Source organism: Helianthus annuus, chromosome 3 (assembly GCF_002127325.2).
Source record: "Helianthus annuus cultivar XRQ/B chromosome 3, HanXRQr2.0-SUNRISE, whole genome shotgun sequence".
Taxonomy (NCBI): domain Eukaryota; kingdom Viridiplantae; phylum Streptophyta; class Magnoliopsida; order Asterales; family Asteraceae; genus Helianthus; species Helianthus annuus.
Window position 1 is genome coordinate 133,074,282 of NC_035435.2, and position 24,296 is coordinate 133,098,577.

General features: G+C 39.8%; 1 protein-coding gene and 1 non-coding gene across 2 annotated transcripts; both read right to left on the reverse strand.

Annotated features, from left to right (window-relative positions):
• Positions 1-942: 942 nt before the first annotated feature.
• On the reverse strand, positions 943-1,048 carry LOC118490951. The gene has a single exon (XR_004890176.1). It is a non-coding gene; the product is annotated as a small nucleolar RNA R71 (small nucleolar RNA).
• A 19,496-nt stretch (positions 1,049-20,544) lies between these two features.
• Positions 20,545-21,125, reverse strand: LOC110932046 (sporozoite surface protein 2-like). Its single transcript, XM_022175407.1, has 2 exons — positions 20,645-21,125; positions 20,545-20,555 (listed from the first exon to the last, which is right to left on the reverse strand). Exons 1-2 carry the CDS (start codon positions 21,123-21,125, stop codon positions 20,545-20,547), a joined length of 492 nt encoding a protein of 163 aa, XP_022031099.1.
• Positions 21,126-24,296: the final 3,171 nt, after the last annotated feature.

Sequence of the window (24,296 nt, forward strand, 5' to 3'; positions counted from 1 at the left end):
TTTTAAGTTTGTTATTTTTCTGGTTTACGCTGGGTGTGTTCGTGTGCTAGGTATTTACAGGTGCATGCGTACTAGAAGCTCTCACAAGCTATCACCATTGGCATTCGATCCAGAAATTGAACGGACTTTAAGAGGAAATAGAATCTTTTTAAGAGAGAACAAAATTAGCGGTTCATCAACTACACCAATTACACCACTTAGATACATGGATCCACCGCCACCACCACCCACTACGGGTGAGCTTATACCACCTTTCATACCATCATCCACTCAACCTTCAGCAAATACTACCATGCCTAACACCACTACCGACCCTACACCACTACATGATGTTACACCAACCAACACTACACAACCTATTACCACCCAAGAGGAACCGACACTCACTTTTAACCCTTCTACTATTATTCCACCATTTTCCCATTTTTTCCTGGGTGCGGGTCAGTCATCTTCAACCTATTCAATACCACCAAACTCAACCATTGTCCATGCTACTTCTACATTTAGACCATCGAACTAGTCGGGTTTTCAATATTCATCTCTTCCATTTGGGCAATCTTCGGGTATAGGAGGAGATGGATATGATGAAGGGTATGAAGATTTTGAGGGTTATGATGAAGACGGATATGCATATGGGGGTGATAGAGATCAAGGGAGTTTACTTATGAACAAGGTCAAACTCAAGGAATGCCAAGTGTTGGTGGGATTCCTCAACAACAAATTATACCACAACATATTCGGCCAAGGCTTATGACTCGATTTACAACACTCTTGGGAGTCAAGGTTTTTCGGCCGATGATGTCAAATTGGTACTATTCCAATTTTCTTTGGAAGACAAAGCGAAGAAGTGGTTTTACACTCTACCGTCGGCATCTATCTACACATGGGCGGAGATGCAACAAATCTTTTTAGATGAATTTTATACCGCTTAAAAGACGAATGATGCTAGGAAAGGGTTGAGAAGTTTTCAACAACAACAAGGTGAGATGTTTCATGAGGCCTTTGAACGTTTTAATATGATGATCAAGAATTTCCCTCATCATGGAATTGAGCTTTGGGAATTGATAAATGCTTTCCATGAGGGGTTAAGTGTCGAAGATGCTCGTGATTTAATGTCCATCACCAATGGTACTTTTGGTACAAACTACGAGCACGACAATTGGGAATTTTTGGAGGAAATGGCAATTACATTAAAAAGAAAAGCTCAAGCATCAAGGAGAGCACGACCGGCCATTACCCGAACTCAAGTGCATGCGGTAGACGATGGTAATGTTCAAACTTCTAACCAAATTTATGATGTTTGTGCTATTTGTAATGAGATAGGACATGCGGCTGAAAATTGCCAAGGAAGTGAAGGGCAATATGAAGAGGTTCATGATGTGCAAGATCAAGGAGGGGGTGGTAGAAATTACAACATGAATTCTAACACTTACCACCCCGGCTTGAGAAACCACCCAAATTTTCGGTACGGGAATCCTTCAAATCTAGCTAACCCGAATTTTCAAGGAAGTCAAGGTAACTTTGGTTCGCGCCAACCTTACAACAATCAAAGTGGATATCGAGGTGGGAACAATCAAGGGTACCAAAGACAATATCAAACGGGTCAAGAACAAGGGGGGTCTTCGGGTGGAAATGAGATGATGGAAATGTTAGAGACCATGCAAGCAGAGATGCAAAAGAGGAATCAAATGGATGATGCACGCATGCAAAAGGATGAGGCCCGAGACAAAGCAATTCAAACTTTGACAACCCAAATGGGTCAACTCGCAACCGAAGTGGCGGACTTGAAAAAAAGTAAAGGTCAATTACCAAGCGACACTAAGGTAAACCCGTCTCATAACACTTCTAGAGGTAACAATGTTAATATTCATCATGTAAGTGTTTTGAGAAGTGGGAAAGAGTACAAAACCAATCCTTCACCGGATTTGGTTGATGGGGTGGTTGAGGACATAACGGGTCAAGAGAGTGAGGAAGAAAATGAAACATCTAACAATTCTTCTAAAAAACCCAGTTTTGAAAAACCCAAAATTAATAAAGAAAAAGAAAATAAAAATGAGGATGGGGGATCTAGTCAAGTACCATTTCCCTCGGCTTTATTAGATTTGGGTAGGAAAAATTTTATTTCAAAACGGGGTCCTCAAAAGGAAGAAATGTGGGAGGTGTTTAAACAAGTTAAAATTAATCTTCCTCTACTTGAAGCAATCAAACAGGTACCCGCTTACGCCAAGTTCTTAAAAGAATTATGTACTCAAAAGAGGCAACAAAAAGTGCCTAGATTGGTTGACTTGACGGAGTGGGTAAGCGCGGTTTTGAAAGGAGATCTTCCTCCTAAACTACAAGATCCGGGAATGCCTCTTATCAATATTCAAGTAGGAAATTTTCAAACTGCAAGGGCATTACTAGATCTTGGGGCCGGAGTAAGTATCTTACCGGGGGGTTATATTACCAATACGACTTTGGTCCATTGAAACGGGTCGAGACAACGGTGGTTGACGTGTGCGCGACTACACATATTTTTACAATGAAATTACACACGATTTGGTTTTAAATTTATAAAAGTGATTATTACTTTTACATCAAAACACACACGAAAGAGGCAAGTGTACCCCATCATATATGTAGTAAAGTATCGGTAAGAACCAAGTATCGATCCACGGAAATGGGCGGAGAAATAATACTAGACCTTTGTCACTAAATTACCGGTAAAAACATAAGTTGTTTGTTTTTAATTAAACTAAAGTAAGCATAAACAAATACTTATAAAACATAGCAGATTTCAAATACAAAAATAGATAAATAGCCTTGCTTAATACACAACCAAAGCATGTCAACTAAGTCGGTTTTGGCACTAGAAGCATTTGGTCAATTTTCCATTTTAAGACAATTAGTATCCCTTTCGGGAATCCTAACAAGACAATCATTCGGAAAGTTAAAATGATAAACACACTTTAACCACCTAAAATTGTTCTTTAACGTACAATTGATAAATGTCTATGAAAATCTCCTAAAAATAAGTTAGTCATCCGTTAGGAGTTTTCTAACCGCACTTAATCAAGGAAAGCGACACCGATAAACATAATGCAACCACTGAGACAAGCATAAACTAGATTAAATCACAACCAAGTTCATTTTACAAATCTTGCACATAATTACACCAAGATAACAATTTTGGACGAAACTACTAACTAAGCTAACAAATCATGGCAAGAATTCATAACAACACCATCTAACCCGTTAGGGTCCTTCCGTGAGGGCAAGCTTTCTTGATTAACAATAATTACATTTTATTAAACCACTAACCATTTCTAGTATCATGATGCCCACATTTTAACCAAGTTAAACTAGTTAACCCAATTAAAAGTTTACTAATACATGATTAATTAAGCTTCATTTTTCAACTATCTTAACTAACCAAGTACCAATCATCCAACACAATTACTTATAATCAAGAAATCAATATCAATAACAAGGTTGCAAACTAATCATCAAAGATAATCATAGAAAATACTTCAAAATGTCATTACAAACAAAGATTAACATACTAATGGCTATAATCAAGCAAGGGATTGTTGTGTTTTTGCCTAAAGGCTACAATAATACATAAATAATCAATCTAAATGCTTGAAACTTGACAAAAATATGGAAAGATTTAAGAAACCAAACCATAAACAAGCATAAGAATGATAATCCGGATAGTAATCGAGCTAAACCGAACAATGTGGCTTGAATCCGGGCTAAAGCTAATGCTTCCGGAGCCTGAAAATCGCCTGTGAAGCTCTCCAAAATTCCAGAGTTACGAACAGAATGCTTCTGTTCGCTTTTTATATTTTTTTGATGTCGCACGGTCGTGCACCGATCGCACGACCATTCACTTTTTGCATTATTGGAGTTACTGTTCATGACATCAGCAGAGTTGACTGGTCTTCGGTCTTGCACAACCGTTCTTCATATCGCACGACCGTGCGTTTCTGGGATCATGTTGCACGGACTGCAGCACTGGTCGATCATCACCGGGAATTGGCTGATCATCGGATCCGCACGGGGTGCAAGGTATAGCACGACCGTGCGTCACCGAGATTATCTTGAACGCCCTGTTACACTGGTCGTTCATCACCGGCTGATCTTGATTTGTCGGAGATGCACGGTCGTTCCTCAGACCGCACGGCCGTTCTGCATGCCCCGGTCAGTTTTCTAACAGAATGTTCGCAGCTTCGTCGTTTTGTCCAGAAAGTCCTTGTTTTCACTATCATCTTGTCCGGTATGCTGTTTTAGGCCTGTAAACAAAAGTATACTCGATTAAGTATCCGAATGACGGTTTTACGGCCGAAAACGCATAAAATGAGGGACTAAAATATGTGTAAATTAGCGAATATCAAATCTCCCCACACTTGAACCTTGCTTGTCCTCAAGCAAGCTAAACTAAAATGCAATAAAAGATAGAATCAAACAAGAACGATAATTTACACACTATTTTATTGAAAACAACTATAAACGGCTAGCCGGTTTTTCGAAAGACAACATCAAAAGACTCAAACCCAACAAGCATATCCAATTATATAGCGACAACCAAAAAGCCGTGACTTCACATTTAATTGACTCAACATGTTAATCTTCACACAACTCACAATGTTCATACACACTCGGTTTTATTTATGAACCATACATAAAATGTGTACGTGCAAACACTCAATGCCTCGTCAAATAAATGTGTAATATCATAAGCTTGTTATAAGATCTCGTCTCCACCAACTAACATGCGAAAAAGTGTAAATCAAGAGGTCTTCACGGGTTGTAACGTTAGGCTTGGGAGAAGGGTATGGAAATGGATATTTAAAGTGGCGAAACGGTTAAAACTCGGTTTTAGCGTTTAACTAGCGACAGACAATACAACTATACATACTAACGCCTTAAAAAGGCGACTATTGCGCAATCGAGCTCATAAACAAGATTTCATCATTTTATCATTCAAAATTGCTCGCATTTTGTCTACTTCACCCTATTTTAGGGTGTTTTATTTTCTGTTTTTTTTAAACATAATTTATACAATGGACAGTGAACTATAACAAGCGCTAGTTAAACGATTATTTCGGCCGAGTTTTAACGCTAAAAGGTTTAAAATATAAAAAGGCTAAATATGGCTAAGTGGGCGATAATATTGGGTAGACAAAGGTAAACGGGAAGGCTCGACATGGTTAATCCTAAAGGGTAACGTAGGGTTTACGGGAAACACAACACAAAGAACAAGGCCAACAACAAAGGGGTAATCTAAGTGCCTCTATCACTTCTACACAATTCCGCAAGTTCATGGCCTTAACAAGCATGCTAGTGACAAGTTATAAATTACAAATGACATCCGGCTCACTCCTACTCCGAAATGAACAAATATATAACAATTTCAAGGCTCGAATATGCTCACATAACGGAAGGAATGGGTAAAAGCGTGAAAACTATCATGCAAGTCTTTCTTTGTTTGTCACGCTTTCCGGTTTCCTTTTTTCAAAATATTTTGCTTGTCGAGTTTTTTTATCAAGTCCGAAGCTTTCTAAAACACAACCAACCGGTTTATTTACTAAAATAAATACAGAAAACAAATATTTTCGAATGAATTTTTTTCTGTTTTTTTTAAAGGACAAACAAAGTTAACCCCCTCCCCACACTTGAACTTCGCATTGTCCCCAATGCGAAACCGAAATATAGAGAAAAAGGATAATAGCACTCCCTCAAGATGATATCTGATGAAACGAGACTTCCAAAGTTGTGTCTGTCATATGCTCCGGTCAAAGACTTGATAGCCAAAATCTGCAAGTATGTCATATGGTACAGCAAAACAGAACAGTAACAGAATAAACATAAATAAACCATAATGTACATAAATAAACTACCAATCCAAACAAAGACATAACATAAAGTAAAGTGTTTGAAAATAAAATACAATCCGAGGGTGTTTGAAATACTACGCAAAAAGAACACCCGAAATAACAAGTACTGAAATAATAAAAACCACCAACGAACAACACCACCATCTCCTACTCGTTATCACCATCATCGTCTCTCGTGAAGGATGGGCCCGCATCACCATAACCAGGTGGGTTCCACGGTGGGAACTGTGGAGGGTGCTGAAAGTAGTCGGGATATGCATGATGCATCTCCCCAAGTAAGTATGAAAATCCGGCACTCACTCCCTGGTATAAACTCTCCTGGCTATGCCTAAGCTGATCCTGAGCGGCCCTGAGCTGATCCTGACTAGCCCTGATCTGGTCCTGGCTAGTCCTAATCTGGTCGATATAAGTCCCATGCTGCTCCTGCGTAACTCGCATCTGCTGGAACTGCTGGTAAAACTCTGGCCACTCCTGATGCTGGTGGTAATCATGGTGCTGCGGCTCATGTGGCGGCGTCTGTGGCTGGTGTGGTGGTGTGTGCGGCTCATGCTTCTGAACTTCATGCTGCTCCTCCATTTCCTCATCCTCATCGTCTGCTGGAAGTGGGGGCAACGGGTCCCAGACCTCGTTGTTGAGCCCCCTCAACCTATCCCCGTGATCAGTCTCAGCAATTACCCCCATCGCCTTCAACGACCGAATATCAACATAAACACCATCGGTCACATGAGTGAGACTCTCAAGCACCTCATCAGTCATCAACTGTAGGTTGTAAGCAATTTCGGTCACATATTGACCGCCATGAATCTGACTGTTAGGCGTTCTACCTGAGCACTTCACAAAGTATTCAGCCATCCTTGCGGCTAGGTTGATGTGTACTCCATCAACCAGCGCGTACAGAAAAATCAAATCCGGTGTTGGACAGTTCCCTAAACTGTCCATGCGGCCGCAAATGGTGTGGCTAAACACATGATGCATCACTCGAACCAAAGGGTCTTTCAACCGTGAAGCCTTAGACATTCTCGGGTCGTAAGGGTCACTAATAGCATTTGCAGCCCAGAATGCAGCCCGTGCTTCATCAGACGGAAAGGTAAACTGCTCAGTGAAGAACTCGGAATCCATGTCTTCAGTTGTGTAGATACCCAGCCTCCTACCCAATCGACCTACCGACCAACTGTGCCAGCGTCCGCCCAACCTAAAAGTTACCCGCTCCTTGTAGCGGAATTTTGGCCTTCTAGCAGCAAGTGGTTTCTAGTAAGCGTAGGTGGAGAAGAACTCTATCGTTAGCTCATGATAGATGGGTCGGTCGATAGCTACTAAGCGTGCAAGTGGGATACTGATCATGTTTTCAAGTCTATCAAACTGATTGAGATCCCTCATAACGTCCCAATCCAACCTCCGGGGGACGCCAAATTGCCCTCGCCTTCTCCATAAGGCGTCCCGTTGTGGGATACAAAGGGCTTCTCGTTCATCATTGGGGTTAAACTGAAGGAATGGATGATCCATTTGCATGAGGAATATCGTTAGAACATAGGAAACAGGAAAAATTTCATTCGAAAACAGCAGAACGCACAATTATGAAGGTTCTGTCAAAACTGATTTGGGCAAATGGCATGGGCGTGCGGCCTGTCGCACGGCCGTGCGTCACCGAGATCGAGCAGAAGTGGCCGGCAAATGTCGTAACCGCACGGTGTGCGACCAATGGCACCACCGTGCGATACCGAGCCAACATCAAAATCAGTGAACAGCCGGTAAGGCATGACCGTTCCACCAAGGAACGACCGTGAAAACCCGATTCTGCAGATTTTCGAACCCCTAAACTATTAACAGCCTGATTTTTGCAAATTTCAACAAGTTTTGTGCAAACAGGGGTTAGAAAATCAACCGGATGTTCACGAGACATGATTCTAGGAAGGGCTAGGGTTTCGATTTATTTATGAAGAGAACCCTAGAGAATCCTTGAAGAATCGGATGAATCTAACCTAGAAAGCGAAGAAACTGAAAATCTACAAGAAGGAACATACCGTATTGCTCTTCGTTTTTCTGTTTCTTCAGCCTGCCTGGATAAGGTACTGGTGGAGTGTAATCTTTGACCGGCTCCTGGGCTTGTGCTGTACTTGCTGGGCGTAGCCTGGCTTGCACCTCGTCCGGTGTGTCAGTCGGGACCGCTCCAGTGATCGGTGATGAGTCCGATATGACGGGTCCGGTAGTTTTTCCACTCCTGGTCATGATCGCATTCACATGCCCGCCCGGGTTTGGTTCTGTATTACCCGGAAGACCGCCTGGGGGTCTTTTGGACATCATCTGCGCCAGCTGACCAACCTGATTCTCGATATTCTGAATCGAGGCTTTCTGACTCCTCATTTCTCCCTCGTTAGCTAGAAAACGATCTTCGCTTTGTTGGTATCGTTTTTCGGAGCTAGAAAGAAGCTGAGCCATCATATCCTCCAGCTTGGAACTAGACTGAGGGGCCTGCTGCTGAGAGCTACTCCCAGTGCCCTGATTCTGGTACGAATATTGGCGCTGCTGGTAAGGTTGGTTGTATTGCTGGTATTGCTGACCCTGCTGGGGCGCTGGAGCACGCTGAGTGAACCCCAATGGGTTCTGATTACCTGTATTCGCTCGCCACCCAAAATTTGGGTGATTTCTCCAACCGGGATTATAGGTGTTGCTGTAGGGATTGTTCTGCGGCCTCACCTGATTACCCACAAAACCTACTTCTTCGTGGTTCTCATATACGACTCCCTGAAAGCATGCACCAGGCTCATGTGACACTCCACACTGGTCACTTCCCGAACCAGCTTGTGCAATCATCTGGGACTTATCGAATTTTGCTGAAAGAGCCGAGATTTGTGCAGTAATGGCCGTGTAGTCATCCACCGCGTGTGCTCCTGCGTGAGATGATGATGATGATACTGCCCGGCCTCTATCTCCTTCCCGAAGCGAGCTGGATTTCAACGCAGCTTTTCTATGATATCATACGCTTCCGTCGGCATCTTAGTTCCTAGATCGCCTCCTGCGTTCACGTCTAATCGCTCCTGTGTGTTGTAACAGAGCCCCTGATAGAGCGTCAAAACCAGCTGTCGCTTGGAGAAGCCATGATGTGGAACATCAATCAACAAATCTTTAAATCTCTCCCAGGCCGCGTGCAACGACTCTCCCTCGTCCTGACGAAAGGAAACAATCCGGTTCCGTAGCTTGTTTGTTTTCTCAGGCGGAAAATATTTCTGCATAAACTGTTCCGCCAACTGATTCCAGGTCCTGATGGACCCGGCTGGAAGTGACATAAGCCATGCTCTAGCTTTATCACGCAACGAGAAAGGAAACAACCTCAACCGAATTGCATCCTCCGAAACACTTGTAATCCTAAATGTCGAACAAATAGTAAGAAAAGCAGCGATATGCCTCCCGGGATCCTCATGCTCACGTCCGTCAAACTGTACTGAATTCTGCACCATGTTAATAATACTAGATCTAATTTCAAAAGTAGGTGCATCTATAGTGGGCTGAAGGATACTCGACTCCAGGCCTGCCCTTCCGGGCTGATTTGTTTCATTCAGAGGCCGGTCGTCGTCTGCCATGACGACTCTCTCCTCGTCCCCTGAGCTTTCGTCTTCAGAGATTATCACCGGCTCGTCAATTGCGTTTGCAATGCGTTGTGCAATGACAAGTGACCTTTCGCGCAGCCTCTTACTTCTTCTAAGATTATGCGCTGGTTCGTCAGTCGGCTCAGCAATAGCGGGCGCGGGAGTTGAGGACATCAACCTGCAAACGAAAAATTGACACAATGAATATTTTATTAATATAATAATGCTGTTTTTTTTACTGAAAAGAAACAGAATATTATTTTAAATGGGCTGAAAAATTTATAAAAATCCGAAAATGGGCCCGAAATTTTATAAAAATTAAAGCAATGAAAATAATCGAATCGGCTAGTGTAAAAACGATTTTTAAGAGCCAAAAATTCAACGAATAAATGAATAAATAAATCCGGATTAGGTCAAATAAATAGAATAAAAATTCACAAGTGTACAAAAGAATCACGGAAATGAATAAATTGAATTAAAAGCAAGAAATATTAATAATTAATTTAATAAATAATTAATCACGAAAATATACACAAATATTAACAAGTATATACACTGATAACACAATGACTCGGGTCGTTCCTAAAACTCGCCAATTCCCCGGCAGCGGCGCCAAAAACTTGACGTGTGCGCGACTACACATATTTTTACAATGAAATTATTTATAAAAGTGATTATTACTTTTACATCAAAACACACACGAAAGAGGCAAGTGTACCCCGTCATATATGTAGTAAAGTATCGGTAAGAACCAAGTATCGATCCACGGAAATGGGCGGAGAAATAATACTAGACCTTTGTCACTAAATTACCGGTAAAAACATAAGTTGTTTGGTTTTAATTAAACTAAAGTAAGCATAAACAAATACTTATAAAACATAGTAGATTTCAAATACTAAAATAGATAAATAGCCTTGCTTAATACACAACCAAAGCATGTCAACTAAGTCGGTTTTGGCACTAGAAGCATTCGGTTAATTTTCCATTTTAAGACAATTAGTATCCCTTTCGGGAATCCTAACATGACAATCATTCGGAAAGTTAAAACGATAAACACACTTTAACCACCTAAAATTGTTCTTTAACGTACAATTGATAAATGTCTATGAAAATCTCCTAAAAATAAGTTAGTCATCCGTTAGGAGTTTTCTAACCGCACTTAATCAAGGAAAGCGACACCGATAAACACAATGTAACCACCGAGACAAGCATAAACTAGATTAAATCACAACCAAGTTCATTTTACAAATCTTGCACATAATTACACCAAGATAGCAATTTTGGCCGAAACTACTAACTAAGCTAACAAATCATGGCAAGAATCCATAACAACACCATCTAACCCGTTAGGGTCCTTCCGTGAGGGCAAGCTTTCTTGATTAACAATAATTACATTTTATTAAACCACTAACCATTTCTAGTATCATGATGCCCACATTTTAACCAAGTTAAACTAGTTAACCCAATTAAAAGTTTACTAATACATGATTAATTAAGCTTCATTTTTCAACTATCTTAACTAACCAAGTACCAATCATCCAACACAATTACTTATAATCAAGAAATCAATATCAATAACAAGGTTGCAAACTAATCATCAAAGATAATCATAGAAAATACTTCAAAATGTCATTACAAACAAAGATTAACATACTAATGGCTATAATCAAGCAAGGGATTGTTGTGTTTTTGCCCAAACGCTACAATCATACAACAATAATCAATCTAAATGCTTGAAACTTGACAAAAATATGGAAAGATTTAAGAAACCAAACCATAATCAAGCATAAGAATGAGAATCCGGATAGTAATCGAGCTAAACCGAACAATGTGGCTTGAATCCGGGCTAAAGCTAATGCTTCCGGAGCCTGAAAATCGCCTGTGAAGCTCTCCAAAATTCCAGAGTTACGAACAGAATGCTTCTGTTTGCTTTTTATATTTTTTCGATGTCGCACGGTCGTGCACCGATCGCACGACCATTCACTTTTTGCATTATTGGAGTTACTGTTCATGACATCAGCAGAGTTGACTGGTCTTCGGTCTCGCACGACCGTTGTTCATATCGCACGACCGTGCGTTTCCAGGATCATGTTGCACGGACTGCAGCACTGGTCGTTCATCACCGGGAATTGGCTGATCATCGGATCCGCACGGGGTGCAAGGTATGGCATGACCGTGCGTCGCCGGGATTATCTTGAACGCCCTGTTGCACTGGTCGTTCATCACCGGCTGATCTTGATTTGTCGGAGATGCACGGTCGTTCCTCAGACCGCACGACCGTTCTGCATGCCCAGGCCAGTTTTCTAACAGAATGTTCGCAGCTTCGTTGTTTTGTCCGGAAAGTCCTCGTTTTCACTATCATCTTGTCTGGTATGCTGTTTTAGGCCTGTAAACAAAAGTATACTCGATTAAGTATCCGAATGACGGTTTTACGGCCGAAAACGCATAGCATGGGGATAAAATGGGGGACTAAAATATGTGTAAATTAGCGAATATCAGTGGTATTAGCCGATTTGTCTCATAAACTCCCTCGGGGTATTGTGCGGGATGTGATATTTAAAGTTGATGAATTTTATTATCCCGTTGATTTTCTTGTGTTAGACTACTCATCCGCGGACCCAATTCAACAACAAAATGTTATTTTGGGTCGGCTGTTTTTGAACACCGCACACGCCGTTATTGATTGTCGATATGGTACGGTCGACATGACATTCGGTAATAGGAAAATGAGATTAAATGTTTTTACTAACGGTGCTAATGTTTTGGGTGATGAGTGTTTTCTAGCAGATTTCATAGATGGATACGACCCGAAGGAGTATGAAGAAGAGATATTGGAGTCGTGTGTTTGTGTGTGTCTTTGTAGGTTCATGCATGTTCGTTGTAAGTGGAAGAGAAGGAGCAAGAGGCTCTCGCGGTGAAAGAAGGAAGACCGCCATGGACCTACCAAACGGAGACTTTACCGGTGGGAATTGATTCGGGTACAAAACCTTCATTGGAATGTCCAAAAAATGTGGAATTGAAAGAGCTACCAAAACATTTAAAATATGCATTTTTGGGGGAGAATGACACTTTACCGGTGATCATTGCTTCCAACTTAGCGGTAGCTCAAGAAGAGGAATTATTGAGGGTTTTGAAGGCTAATAAGGCGGCAATTGGATGGATGATAGCCGACTTGAAAGGTATTAGTCCATCCATTGTAATGAATAAAAGCATTACAAGTGAAGATGCGAAGCCAACCCGTGAAACACAAAGAAGGTTGAACCAGAATTTGAGAGAAGTGGTCAAGAAAGAAGTGATCAAGTGGTTGGATGCGGGGATCATCTATCCCATTTCGGACAGTGCGTGGGTAAGTCCGACTCAGGTAGTGCCTAAAAAGGCCGACATCCAGGTAATAAAAGACGAACAAGGCGAGCAAATTGCCACCCGACCGGTCACCGGGTGGCGAGTTTCTATTGATTATAGAAAGTTAAACGCCGCTACCTCCAAGGACCATTTCCCATTACCCTTCATTGACCAAATAATTGAAAAGATTTCGGGTAAAAAATACTATTGTTTTTTGGATAGGTATTCGGGTTATAACCAAATTGCTATTCACCCTGACGACCAACACAAAACCACGTTTACATGTCCATATGGTACATTTGCTTTTCGGTGAATGCCATTTGGATTATGTAACGCCCCATTCCAAAGATGTAGGATGAGTATATTTTCGGACATGGTCGGGGAATCTCTTGAAGTCTTTATGGATGATTTTTCCATCTTTGGCCCAAGTTTCGACTCTTGTCTTGACGAATTAGAAAAAGTTTTAAAAAGGTGTGTTGAGACAAACTTGGTGCTAAGTTGGGAAAAAAGCCATTTTATGGTTAAAGAGGGTATTGTGTTGGGACACGTGATATCGGACCGGGGAATGGAGGTAGATAAAGCAAAGATTCGGATAATTTCATCTCTATCCCCACCAAAGAATGTTAAGGGGGTGAGATCATTTTTGGGACACGCGGGGTTCTATAGAAGATTTATTAAAGGTTTTAGTGTAATTACAAAACCTTTATGTAATTTATTGTTAAAAGATGTTCCATTTGATTTTACTGACGAATGTTTGCAAGCATTTCGTGTTTCGAAGGAACAATTTGTGAAAGCTCCTATCTTGCAACCATCGGATTGGTCGAAGCCGTTTGAGATTATGTGTGATGCTAGCGACATGACCATTGGAGCGGTTTTGGGTCAAAGAGTTGATAAGAAGCCGGTGGTAATCTACTATGCAAGTAAAACTTTGTCCGAGGCGCAACTGAATTACACCACAACCAAGAAAGAATTATTAGCGGTGGTGTATGCCTTGGAAAAGTTTAGATCCTACATTTGGGGGAGCAAGGTGATCGTGTATTCGGATCATAGCGCAGTCCGATATTTAATGGAAAAGAAGGATGCAAAGCCCCGATTGATTAGTTGGGTGCTTTTGTTGCAAGAGTTCGATCTAGAGATTCGGGACAAAAAGGGTTGTGAAAATGTTGTTGCGGATCACTTGTCCTGGATCCCATTGTAAAGTGTTGATGACCCGAGTGAGATTAATGAACGGTTTCCCGATGAGCAATTGTTGGCCGTCTCTACTTTTGTTGCACCTTGGTATGCTCATTACGTGAACTATTTGGCCAAGGGTGCAATCCCAAATCATTGGACGAAGAAGAGGAGACAACAATTTCTAAGTCAAGTAAAACAATACATTTGGGATGAACCGAATTTGTTTAAAATTGGATCCGATCAAGTGATAAGAAGGTGTGTTCCCAAAACTGAAGTACTAGAGATTTTGACCCATCCTCATTCGTCGACATTTGGAGGGCATTTTAGTGGGAACAAAACGGGTTACCGGGTGTTGTCATGTGGGTTTTATTGGCCCACAATTTTCAAGGATTCTTGCGAGTTTGCCCGGAATTGCATCAATTGTTAAAAAGTTGGAAGCATATCAAAGCGGGATGAAATGCCTTTACAACCAATTTTGGTGGTTGAGGTGTTTGATGTTTGGGGAATAGACTTCATGTGTCCGTTCCCTAATTCAATTGGGTTTTTGTACATATTGGTTGCTGTTGATTATGTTACAAAGTGGATTGAAGCTATCGCTACAAGAACCAATGACCATTCCGTGGTGTGCAAGTTTGTGCAATCCAACATCTTCGCTCGATTCGGTGTGCCAAGGGTGATAATAAGTGATGGTGGTTCACACTTTAAGAACTTTAATTTTGGGGTGAACCACCGAGTTGCTACGCCATACCATCCTCAAACAAGTGGACAAGTTGAAGTGTCCAACCGTCAAATTAAAGAGATACTCATGAAGACGGTACGAACGGATAGAAAAGATTGGTCAAGTAAACTTGACGATGCGTTGTGGGCATATCGGACGGCCTACAAAACTCCAATTGGTACTACCCCTTATCGGATGGTGTATGGGAATGGGTGCCACCTACCAATGGAGTTAGCACATCGAGCGCATTGGGCCATCAAAACTGTTAATGCGGATTATGACGAAGCGGGTCGAGTACGGAAGTTGCAATTGAGTAAGATTGAGGAGATTAGAGACGAGGCATACGAATGTGCATCCGCCTATAAAGACAAACTGAAAAAAGTTCATGATGCAAAGCTAAGGAAGAAGAACTTCGAAGTGGGTCAAAAGGTGTGGTTGTACAATTCGAGGTTGAAGATGTTCGCGGGCAAACTCAAGAGCAAATGGATGGGTCCTTATGTCATCCGAAGAGTGGGGAGATTTGGAGATGTTGATATTCAAGATGAGCAAACCAATAAGCAACAAACGGTGAATGGGCATCGGCTCAAACCGTATTTGGAAGGCAATGACATCAACAATCTTGAGCTTGACAAAGTGGGTTACATTCTACGCCCACTGGATGACGAGGAAGCATGAGAGGCCCATGTTTGATGTTTGTACATATTTAGTGTAGTTTGTTTCGTTTTGAATAAATATCGTTCCGTTTAAAACTTGTGTTCGAAACAAGTGTGGGGAAATTCTTACGAATTGCCCGAACATAGTGTTGAGGACAACACGGGTTTTTAACGGGGGTAGGGATATAAATTTCATGTTTTCAAGAATTTATTAAACAATAAAAATTAAAAAAAAATTTAGAAAAGCTAAAAAAAAAAAAGAAAAACAAAAACAAAAACACAAAATTGACAAGTAACAAAATGGCCGAAGCCAAGGAGCCCAGTCATTGCCGTAAGCTACGGCCCTTGGCGTAGCTTACGGCGGCCCTCAAACAAAAAAGGAACCTTACGGCAGATTTTGTTCCCCATATCCACCGTAACCTACGGCAGATGCCGTAGGCTACGGCACATGCTGAATCGATTGGCTTTCTCTTGTCGGCGGTGTATATATATATAAAAAAATAATAAAACCGAAAAACAACAAAATAATAATAAGAATAATATAATTATAATACAACTCATAATCTCCCCTATCCATACATCGATCAATCACTCCCCAACCGCACATATCTTCTTCTTCATTCTTCTTCTTCACATAAACCCTAACCCACATTCAAACCTTCATAACTTTTTTATCTTTCATCTAAATCAAGTGGTTTTTGAGTCTATTTTGACCTAAACTTCACAAATATTCTGATTGTGGGTAAAGATTTGGAAGAAAACCACGCTATCTTGATCGAATCACAAACCCTAGGCCAAAAATTTTGGGGGTTTTTTGTGGGTTCTTGCTTAAAAGTGAAGTACTTGCTATTTTCATCTTCCACAAGATTGCGGCTCATACAAAAGCGACGTTGAAATTGTTTGTATAAAGGATTTTCCGCAAAATAATCACTCTAACCAAATGGTTGTGAGAACCAATCCGGTCTCGTTCAAGATGCGGTTGTCTAGTACATCGTGGTTACGACGATTCAGCTCCGTCTTTTAAAGCTTGAACCACCTCCTGCGCCACCGCTATAAGCAAATTGTCAAGTATACCCGAGTAGGTTGGAGAGTCGGTTAACGTCTCAGAACTTGAAAACATTTTCTAAAATCTAAAAACAATGATTGGCTAAGAGGTTTTGTGTGAGAATGTATTTGTGGGAGTGGGTGAAGTATGAAATTTGTGTGTGTTTATATATTAGTTTGATTTTTTTTTTTTAAATTGTTGTTGTCAATGACTAGTGTAGACATGGCCCACCATCAAAGTCTCGTTATTGCTTGCGAGTACAATCACAAAGTTTTAATAGTTCCCGAATGATAGGTGCCCGGGGGAGGGAGGGCTATTGTGGTTTTTTTCTAAGGTGGAAGGGGGTTGAAGCCCCATGTAGCCTCATGACCAATATATGTCCCGATAAACGATCGTCATGACCAATTAAAAATCATTATCATTAATCAAGGCATTACTACATAGTTTTAAAATGAAAAATATATTATTATTAAACAGTGATAGATTCAGAAATTTTTTTAACGGGTTCCTTTTGATAAATTATCATTAATTTTTTTTTTCAAATCATACAAAGTTTTCACTAAGTTTCACTATTTTTTTTTTCAAAACTGACTGGTTCCTGGGTTCCTAGGAACCCACAAAATGTAGCTAAATCCGCTACTGTTGTTAAACGGCAAACTCCAAGTTCAAACACTAACTAAACTTTTAAACCGCCAAAATCAAACCGATAGTTTTGATATCAAAAACCAGTCAGGTTGCTTCGATTAATTAGACGATCCAGTGGCTTCTATTTTTCAACCCTTAATAAAAAAAAATCGGTAACTAAAACAGTGCACATTACAATAGTTACCTAATAAACGATCATATAATGATCGAATTATAAACTCACTATCACTCATCAAACATCCAAAACTTAAGGAAACAAAATCAAATTTCGTAAAAACATTCTACCACTTACAACTCTATTATCGATCAAGAACACATTTCAGTTGGACTAGCTACAAACGTAACACTATTGAACACATTTCTTTAGACAAGAAATCATCACAAATGTACACTAAATTTGCAATAACACTAAAACAACAGTAAACTCATCTTATGAAACCCTACTATCATGCATCAGGTGGAGGAACACGTGCGAATATCTTCTTCCACAACACGAACTCTTCCATTTGATCAGGCGGTACCAACTGCTCATTCTGGTTCTTGAATTTGTTCCTCAAATGTCGGATTTTGGCTTTCCATGCACCTTTACTTCCAAGACCCACACGAATATACGGAAAGCAGAATTTCTCCATGTGGTATTTATCCTCAGCCAGGTTTACTTCGTTGCGAATTTCATAACTTTCAAGCTCTTTATACACTTCAAGATCGCTAGGGAGTTCTTCTTCGGAGTCAGAAGACAAGACTATAATGTCGGCTTCGTCGGGGACTTTGTGAGGGCGTTTTGGTGGCGGGGGAGTGGAAGTGGTGGTGGTGGGCTTTCGTTTGTTTTGTGGGTTTTTGGGGTTTGATGGTTCGGCCATGAGTGATGAGATTGGTTTCAATGGAGGGAATAAATTGTTAATTAGTTATGGTTTGTATTTAAACAGGCAATGATGATAAGGGATTTTGTTATAACGGGTTTAAGTTCTTGTGAGAATTTAGTTATAACAGTTGACCGTTGGAAATCTCGGTATAGTTGGTTATCGTAAATTTTGATGTATGTTGAATCCGTAAGGGGATGCGGAGTGGTGGGCGGCAAAAGGCCATCACCGATCGGCAAGAGCACGGCAAACCATTGCCAACTTATTTGCCGCGTGGGTGTTTGATGAAATGGGGGGTAAATCGGTGATGGAACACCGCTGCGGCAAAGGGAAGAAGAGGAGAGAGAGAGGGGTGTGGGGTGGGGTCCATTCCAATCTCAACCAATCACATCTTTTTTCCTTTTTTTTATTTAAAAAGTTTACCACTACACCAAATGTTTAAACCATTGCCAACATTTTTCACCAAAGTTTAAACACTTTTGCCTAATTGACATGGCACGCTCTCATTGGTCGGTTCAATGTTTTGCCACTCTAAACTGTTTAACCACTCCTTATACCCTAAGGAAGATAGGGGGAAGAGTAAAAAGTGGATTTTGCCTAAGTAGCATAGGAATGATTATAATAATGATATGTGACACTCCTAATAAGTAGAAATGAAAAGCATTTTGATTCTTATAATTATAAATAGGAGAAAAAATGAGTAAATGACATGTGGCACCCATTTTGTTTTTTAAAAATACAACAAAAAAATCTAGTAGTAAAAAAATTTAGCACAAAAAATCTAGTACAAAAAAATATAGCACAAAAAATGTTGTACAAAAAATATAGTAAAAAAAAATCTAGTACAAAAAAATATAGCACAAAAAAATCTAGTACAAAAATTCAGCAAAAAATGTAGTACAAAAAATCCAGCATAAAAAATGGAGAAAAAAAATTTAAGACAAAAAAATTCAGCACAAAAATATTGTATAAAAATCCAGCACAAAAAATTGTTATACAACATAGAAATACAACACATTTTAGTAAGTTTTTTTAGTGTTCATATTTTATATAGCAATATGGTACTCAAATTAAAGATAAAAACACGCTCGATTTTACGGTGAAATTTTTATGAAAAAATAATGTCGTATAAAAAAGTTATGAACGTTTAAAAAACGAGGGTGGAATATGCATGTGCCTTGCATGTGGAGAAGAGTCTATAAATAGGATTTTTCCAAGATACCATTGCACTCCTCCTTTCTCCTACAATTTCATCTTAACAATTGATTTGAAAAATGAATGGTTAAGATTCCTTTCTCATCCTACTTAGACTACAAGGTATGGTGATGGACCATCCTTGGAGGATGATCCGCCACGTAGGCGCCACGTCACATTCCTCCCTAAGATGGTCCATCCTCCAAAACTAGAAGGCATGGTAGGATGGTCCTAGTCATAGTCCTCCACCACTTTTTATGTTTTTTTTTTTTTATTTTTTTTAGTCTTCTATTTTTTTTTTAACATTTAACAAATATACTAACAAAATATTTTCATTAATATTAAACCCACATTACATAAATATAAAAAAAAACATAAACTTAAAAAAAAAAACAAAGACTTAATAAAAATAAACATAGAGTTAAATAATTTGATGTTTTTTCATGATGTCGTGTTGTAATTTTTTCAACATCGAACGTTTCGGCTCGGGTTCGTCCTCGACATTCATCATCATTATTTCCCATTCCTTGAGCCGATTTTTTTCATCGGAAATTCGGATTTTCTCATTCGCCAATCGGACCTTTTCGCGTAACTTTTCTTCCGATGCACGACTTTTTTCTTCGACGCCCCGCTCCCTCGCCTTCGTCTTTTGGGCCGTGACGTCGTTGTACATTTTTAGGTGTTCCATAAACTCAACCATGTTCGGGTCCACCTTTTCCTTTTCTTTTCCCTTGGCCCGCTCCTTCTTTGTTTTGTCTCGGCCCGGTGGACGCTCCGGTTCACGTACGCTATACTCGTCTTCGTCATAGTCGGCGTCATCATTTAAGTTTATGTGACACCTCGCGTCCGATCCACCGGCGCTAAAACTACCCGTTTCCGATGTTTTTTGGCGTTTCGCCATCGCCACCTCGTTGGGAATAGGCGCCCATTTTGGTTCGTCTTTTACAACCATCCACGCGCGAACGTGAGGAAAGTTGGTACCATTCTTGTCCTTATACTTTTCCAACGCCATTTTGAACACATCCTCGTCGTTCCACCCGCTACGACGGTCACTTGTATATAATTTATTATATTCCTCGCAAAACCTATTGATGGACGTGTTCATTTTCCGCCACTTTGAGGAAACCGAGTCGAGATCTCGATACGGGCCTTGGTCCATCAAGGCGAGAAACTTGGCCAATACCTTGGACCAAAACCCCTCACCCGATTGGTTATTACCTATAAAAAACAAACAAAATATATAAAGTGTTAACATAATAATAAACAAAAAAAACTTTAACAAAAAAAAATTAAAACTTTAACAAAAAAAAACCCACTGTTAACAAAAAAAAATAAACTTTAAAACTAATAAACATAAAAACCCACTGTTAACAAAAAAAATAAACTTTAAAACTAATAAACCTAAAAACCCACTGTTAAAAAAAATAAAATAAACTTTAAAACTAATAAACCTAAAAACGAACTGTTAACAAAAAAAAAAAAAACTTTTAAAAATTTAAACTTTAAAAAATGTAAACATTAAAAAATGTAAACTTTAAAAAAATTACGAACCTTTTAACGGGTTGTCAGAAGTGCCAATGAAAGCCTTGGCTAAGGCTTCTTCTTCGATTGGTGTCCACTTAGTCGCCTTCGGTTTCGACGGTTGATCACCCACCACTTGCTTGCCTTTGTTTCGTTTTCCTTTCCCTTTAGGTGGTTGGGTTTCGGGAACATCGTCTTCGGGTTCGGATTGGGTCGGCATCGGTTGAGGTTGAACGGGTGGTGTGGGGATCGGTTGAGGTTGAACGGGTGGGAAGTTCCAAGCACCCCGCATCATCATTTGTTGAAGGGCTTGATTTTGGGAGATTTGAGCGAATTGGTTTGGCGAGTGTTGGAATGAAGCAAACGCGTTTGACGAATATTGCGAGAATTGGTTCGGTTCTAGCGTTGGATAATATCCCGGAACCAAAAAAACATTAGGTTGGGTCGGATTGTTGGGAGTATTCGGGTTGTTCGGAGTGTTCGGGTTCTCCGGGTTGTTGAACGGATCCATGAAAATTATGTGGAAGAAGTTTATAAAATAGTGGAAGAAGGTGTATAAAAATTATGTGAGAAAGAGGTGAAATTTTGGGGTTAATTTGGTGATTGAAAGTGAAAATGGAAGGTAAATATATATATTTTAAAAATGTGACCGTTTGGATTTATTCAAATTATGGAAATTCTTTTTTTGAACGGTCAAAAATTGAATGTGGCCCCACTTGTTTGGACCGTCTCCAACGGCAAGGAATGGACGGAGAGGCCGCGACGTGCTGGGGGCGGTACGGTGTGCCCAGCGGCGCCGGACCGCGACGTCCCTGGGACGGGGACCATACCGAGTAGCCTTAGAAAAAATAAACTTTTTATTTGATCTTATCCCAGAAAGATTGAGAAAAAGTATGCCTTGCATGATGTCATATTTGAATTTAATATTTGGATACCCACGTTGAACCCGCCAACCAGGGGCGCACCCGAATTTTTCGCTCAGTAGTGTTATATATGTAGTTTTCGTATAGAAATTTTTGGCTATATATGTTTACGCCCCCCCCCCCCCCCCCGTTTTCGACGGCAAGCTTCGCCATCACCGCCAACATGTTTTAGGGGACGGGGCGCTACATGGTGGTTGGGTGACCACGTGTGGAACCCTGTGGAACACCGTCGCCACTGAATATGACCACGAGTGATGGTCATAAGGGTATAAGGAGTGGTTAAACAGTTTAAAGTGGCAAAACAAAAAACCGACCAATCAGAGCGTGCCATGTCAATTAGGCAAAAGAGTTTAAACTTTGCTGAAAATTGTTGGCATTGGTTTAAACACTTGCTGAGTGGCAAACTTTATTTTTATTTTATGTTTTTTTTATATTTAAGATAAAATGGAAAAAAAATAAACTTTTTAAAAATAAAAATAAACCGTTACATTTTAATTAAAAATAAAGCATTACATCTTAAATAAAAATAAAACATTACATTTTTAATAAAATCTAACTTAAAAAAAAAACTAAAAATCACAAGGCCATCCATATTTTTTTGCGATCTCCCGTTTTCTAGCGAGTGCGACTTCCAACATCTTCGGGTTAAGGTCGTCGGTAGGCCGATTATACCACTCAAAGTCCTTCTCGTACATTGTTTGTCGCAACGCCTCTCGTATAGAGAGAAAGGTGTATTTTTTTAAAATGTGTGAGTGGTATTTATATAGGGTGAAAAAAATTTAAAAAACAATTTTTTTTTTTTAAAGTCAAACGGTAATATTACCGTTAGGGGGGTAATAAATTTGGCAACCTTCTCCTTTCTCGCTTCGGTAATCCCTCACCGCCTTTCATGTTTTGCCGTGTTTAATGTTGGTCGGCGGCGGTGTTTGCCGCGCGGCAAACACCTTTGCCGCTGGGTTGCCGAACCCACACCGTATCCCCTAACGCGTGAAGAAGCTGCATGTTATGGTTGATGGAAGGAAATTGTTTGGTGTGATTGGGTGTGGTGATTGATGGACATTTCCACTAAAATCAATCATTAGTGATGGAACCAAGTTCGATAACGTGACGAAACATGATTGAGTGTGGTGAGTGATGGAAAGTGGAGCACCCCCACCCCTTACAAGGGAAATTATTTAAACAAATTGACGTTAAAAGCTAATGGAATAAACACATAATAAAAAGAGACAATCAAAATGACGCTAAACGGGATTGTAGGCTAATTGACTCAGTCTATACAAAAACTCATGGTTAAGTACAATGGGTAAAAAAAAATAATAAAAAAAGCACGTGTAATGCGTAGGCTAAACAACCGTTAGATGAAAAACCGTATGTTAAATGGCCGGCAGATGAAAAAACGTAGGCTAAAAACAGGAGGCTAAATCCTACCCGTCAACTAGTTAGCCTATGCTTTTGTCTATTTTATTAAAGGCTGAAATACGCTTGTCTATTCCGTAAGGCTGAATGTCAACTCATCTATTCTAGTAATTATCTTGTCTTATAAAGAATAGTGTTAATATGTATAAATTTAAAAAACTAGCGTAACATTATTTTTTATGGGGTAACTGAAATATATGAATTTGTATGTATGTCAACATCATTAAAACAATAACTCACACATACACACATTTTGTAACTTCAAAATTGGCTAATACAGGAAGAATTGCATATTTCCTATTGTAAAGATTCTGAATTGTATATACCCCATAGTTGTCAAAGGCGCAACGCGCACTCAAGGCGCAAAGGGCCTCAATGCATGGCGCTTAGCGAGGGTTTTTTTAGGCGAGTCGTTTAATATATCGTACAACTTTTAGGGATTTTAGACATGTTTTAGGCTTTTTTAGGGCTAGTTTAAGTTGTTTTAAATTGTTTCCAGACTTGTTTAGGCTTCTTATAATAGTTTCAAACATGTTTAAATCTGTTTAAACGATTTTTAACCGGAATTTCGTTGAAATTTGGCCTGAAAGTGAGGCTTTTGAAGCGAAAAGCGAAAGCTGGAATGAGCCTGAAAAGTGAACCTAGACGCGCGTCTAGGTGAGCCTTAACAACAGAGATATACCCAAACCCAAATTTATATTGCATATTTCCCTTTCTGTATTATAATGCCTAAATTATCCTTTAAAAAAAGTTCTTTTTTCACACACAAAATTAAACCATCGAAAGTCAAACCTGATAAACAAGAAGTGTTGAAAGAAAGATGAGATCGAACTTGAGGCCAAAAGTGATAGCATCCTAAGTAAACAAATGGAAGTTGTTAAAAAAATCCCTTTTTTTTTTGACTCTGGCCATTCGTTCCTTGATTTTAGATAATAAGTTGAGTTTATAAGAGAAAGTAGAGATTCGATGTTTCAACCACGATTGAAGGTAGAGTTGGAAGATTGGATCGTGTTAGAAGATGGAATAGAAGTCAACTGTAGTCAGCATTAAAGTCAAAGTTCATTTTAATACGTTTTTAGTTAGTTCTAAAAGTACAGGGGTTAATAGTGCAAATAATGGTAGTCTAAGGGTTAGAAAGATAGTCAGTTTGTTAATGTTCTGTTAATGACTGTTAGTTTAGATTTGGGGATAAAAAGGAGAGTTAGGGTTCAGTTTGAGGGTATTCTCTTGTATTCATTTTCTCTGTTATTCATTTCTTACAATCATCAATAATATTCAATAATCGTTGGAACTTGAATTTTGTTCTTGATTCTTTTATAAATTTACATCAATTGGTATCAGAA

What these genes read in the sequence shown, in the direction of transcription:
- LOC110932046 (XM_022175407.1), bottom strand. Translation starts at nt 21,125, where the DNA reads ATGGATCCGTTCAACAACCCGGAGAACCCGAACACTCCGAACAACCCG.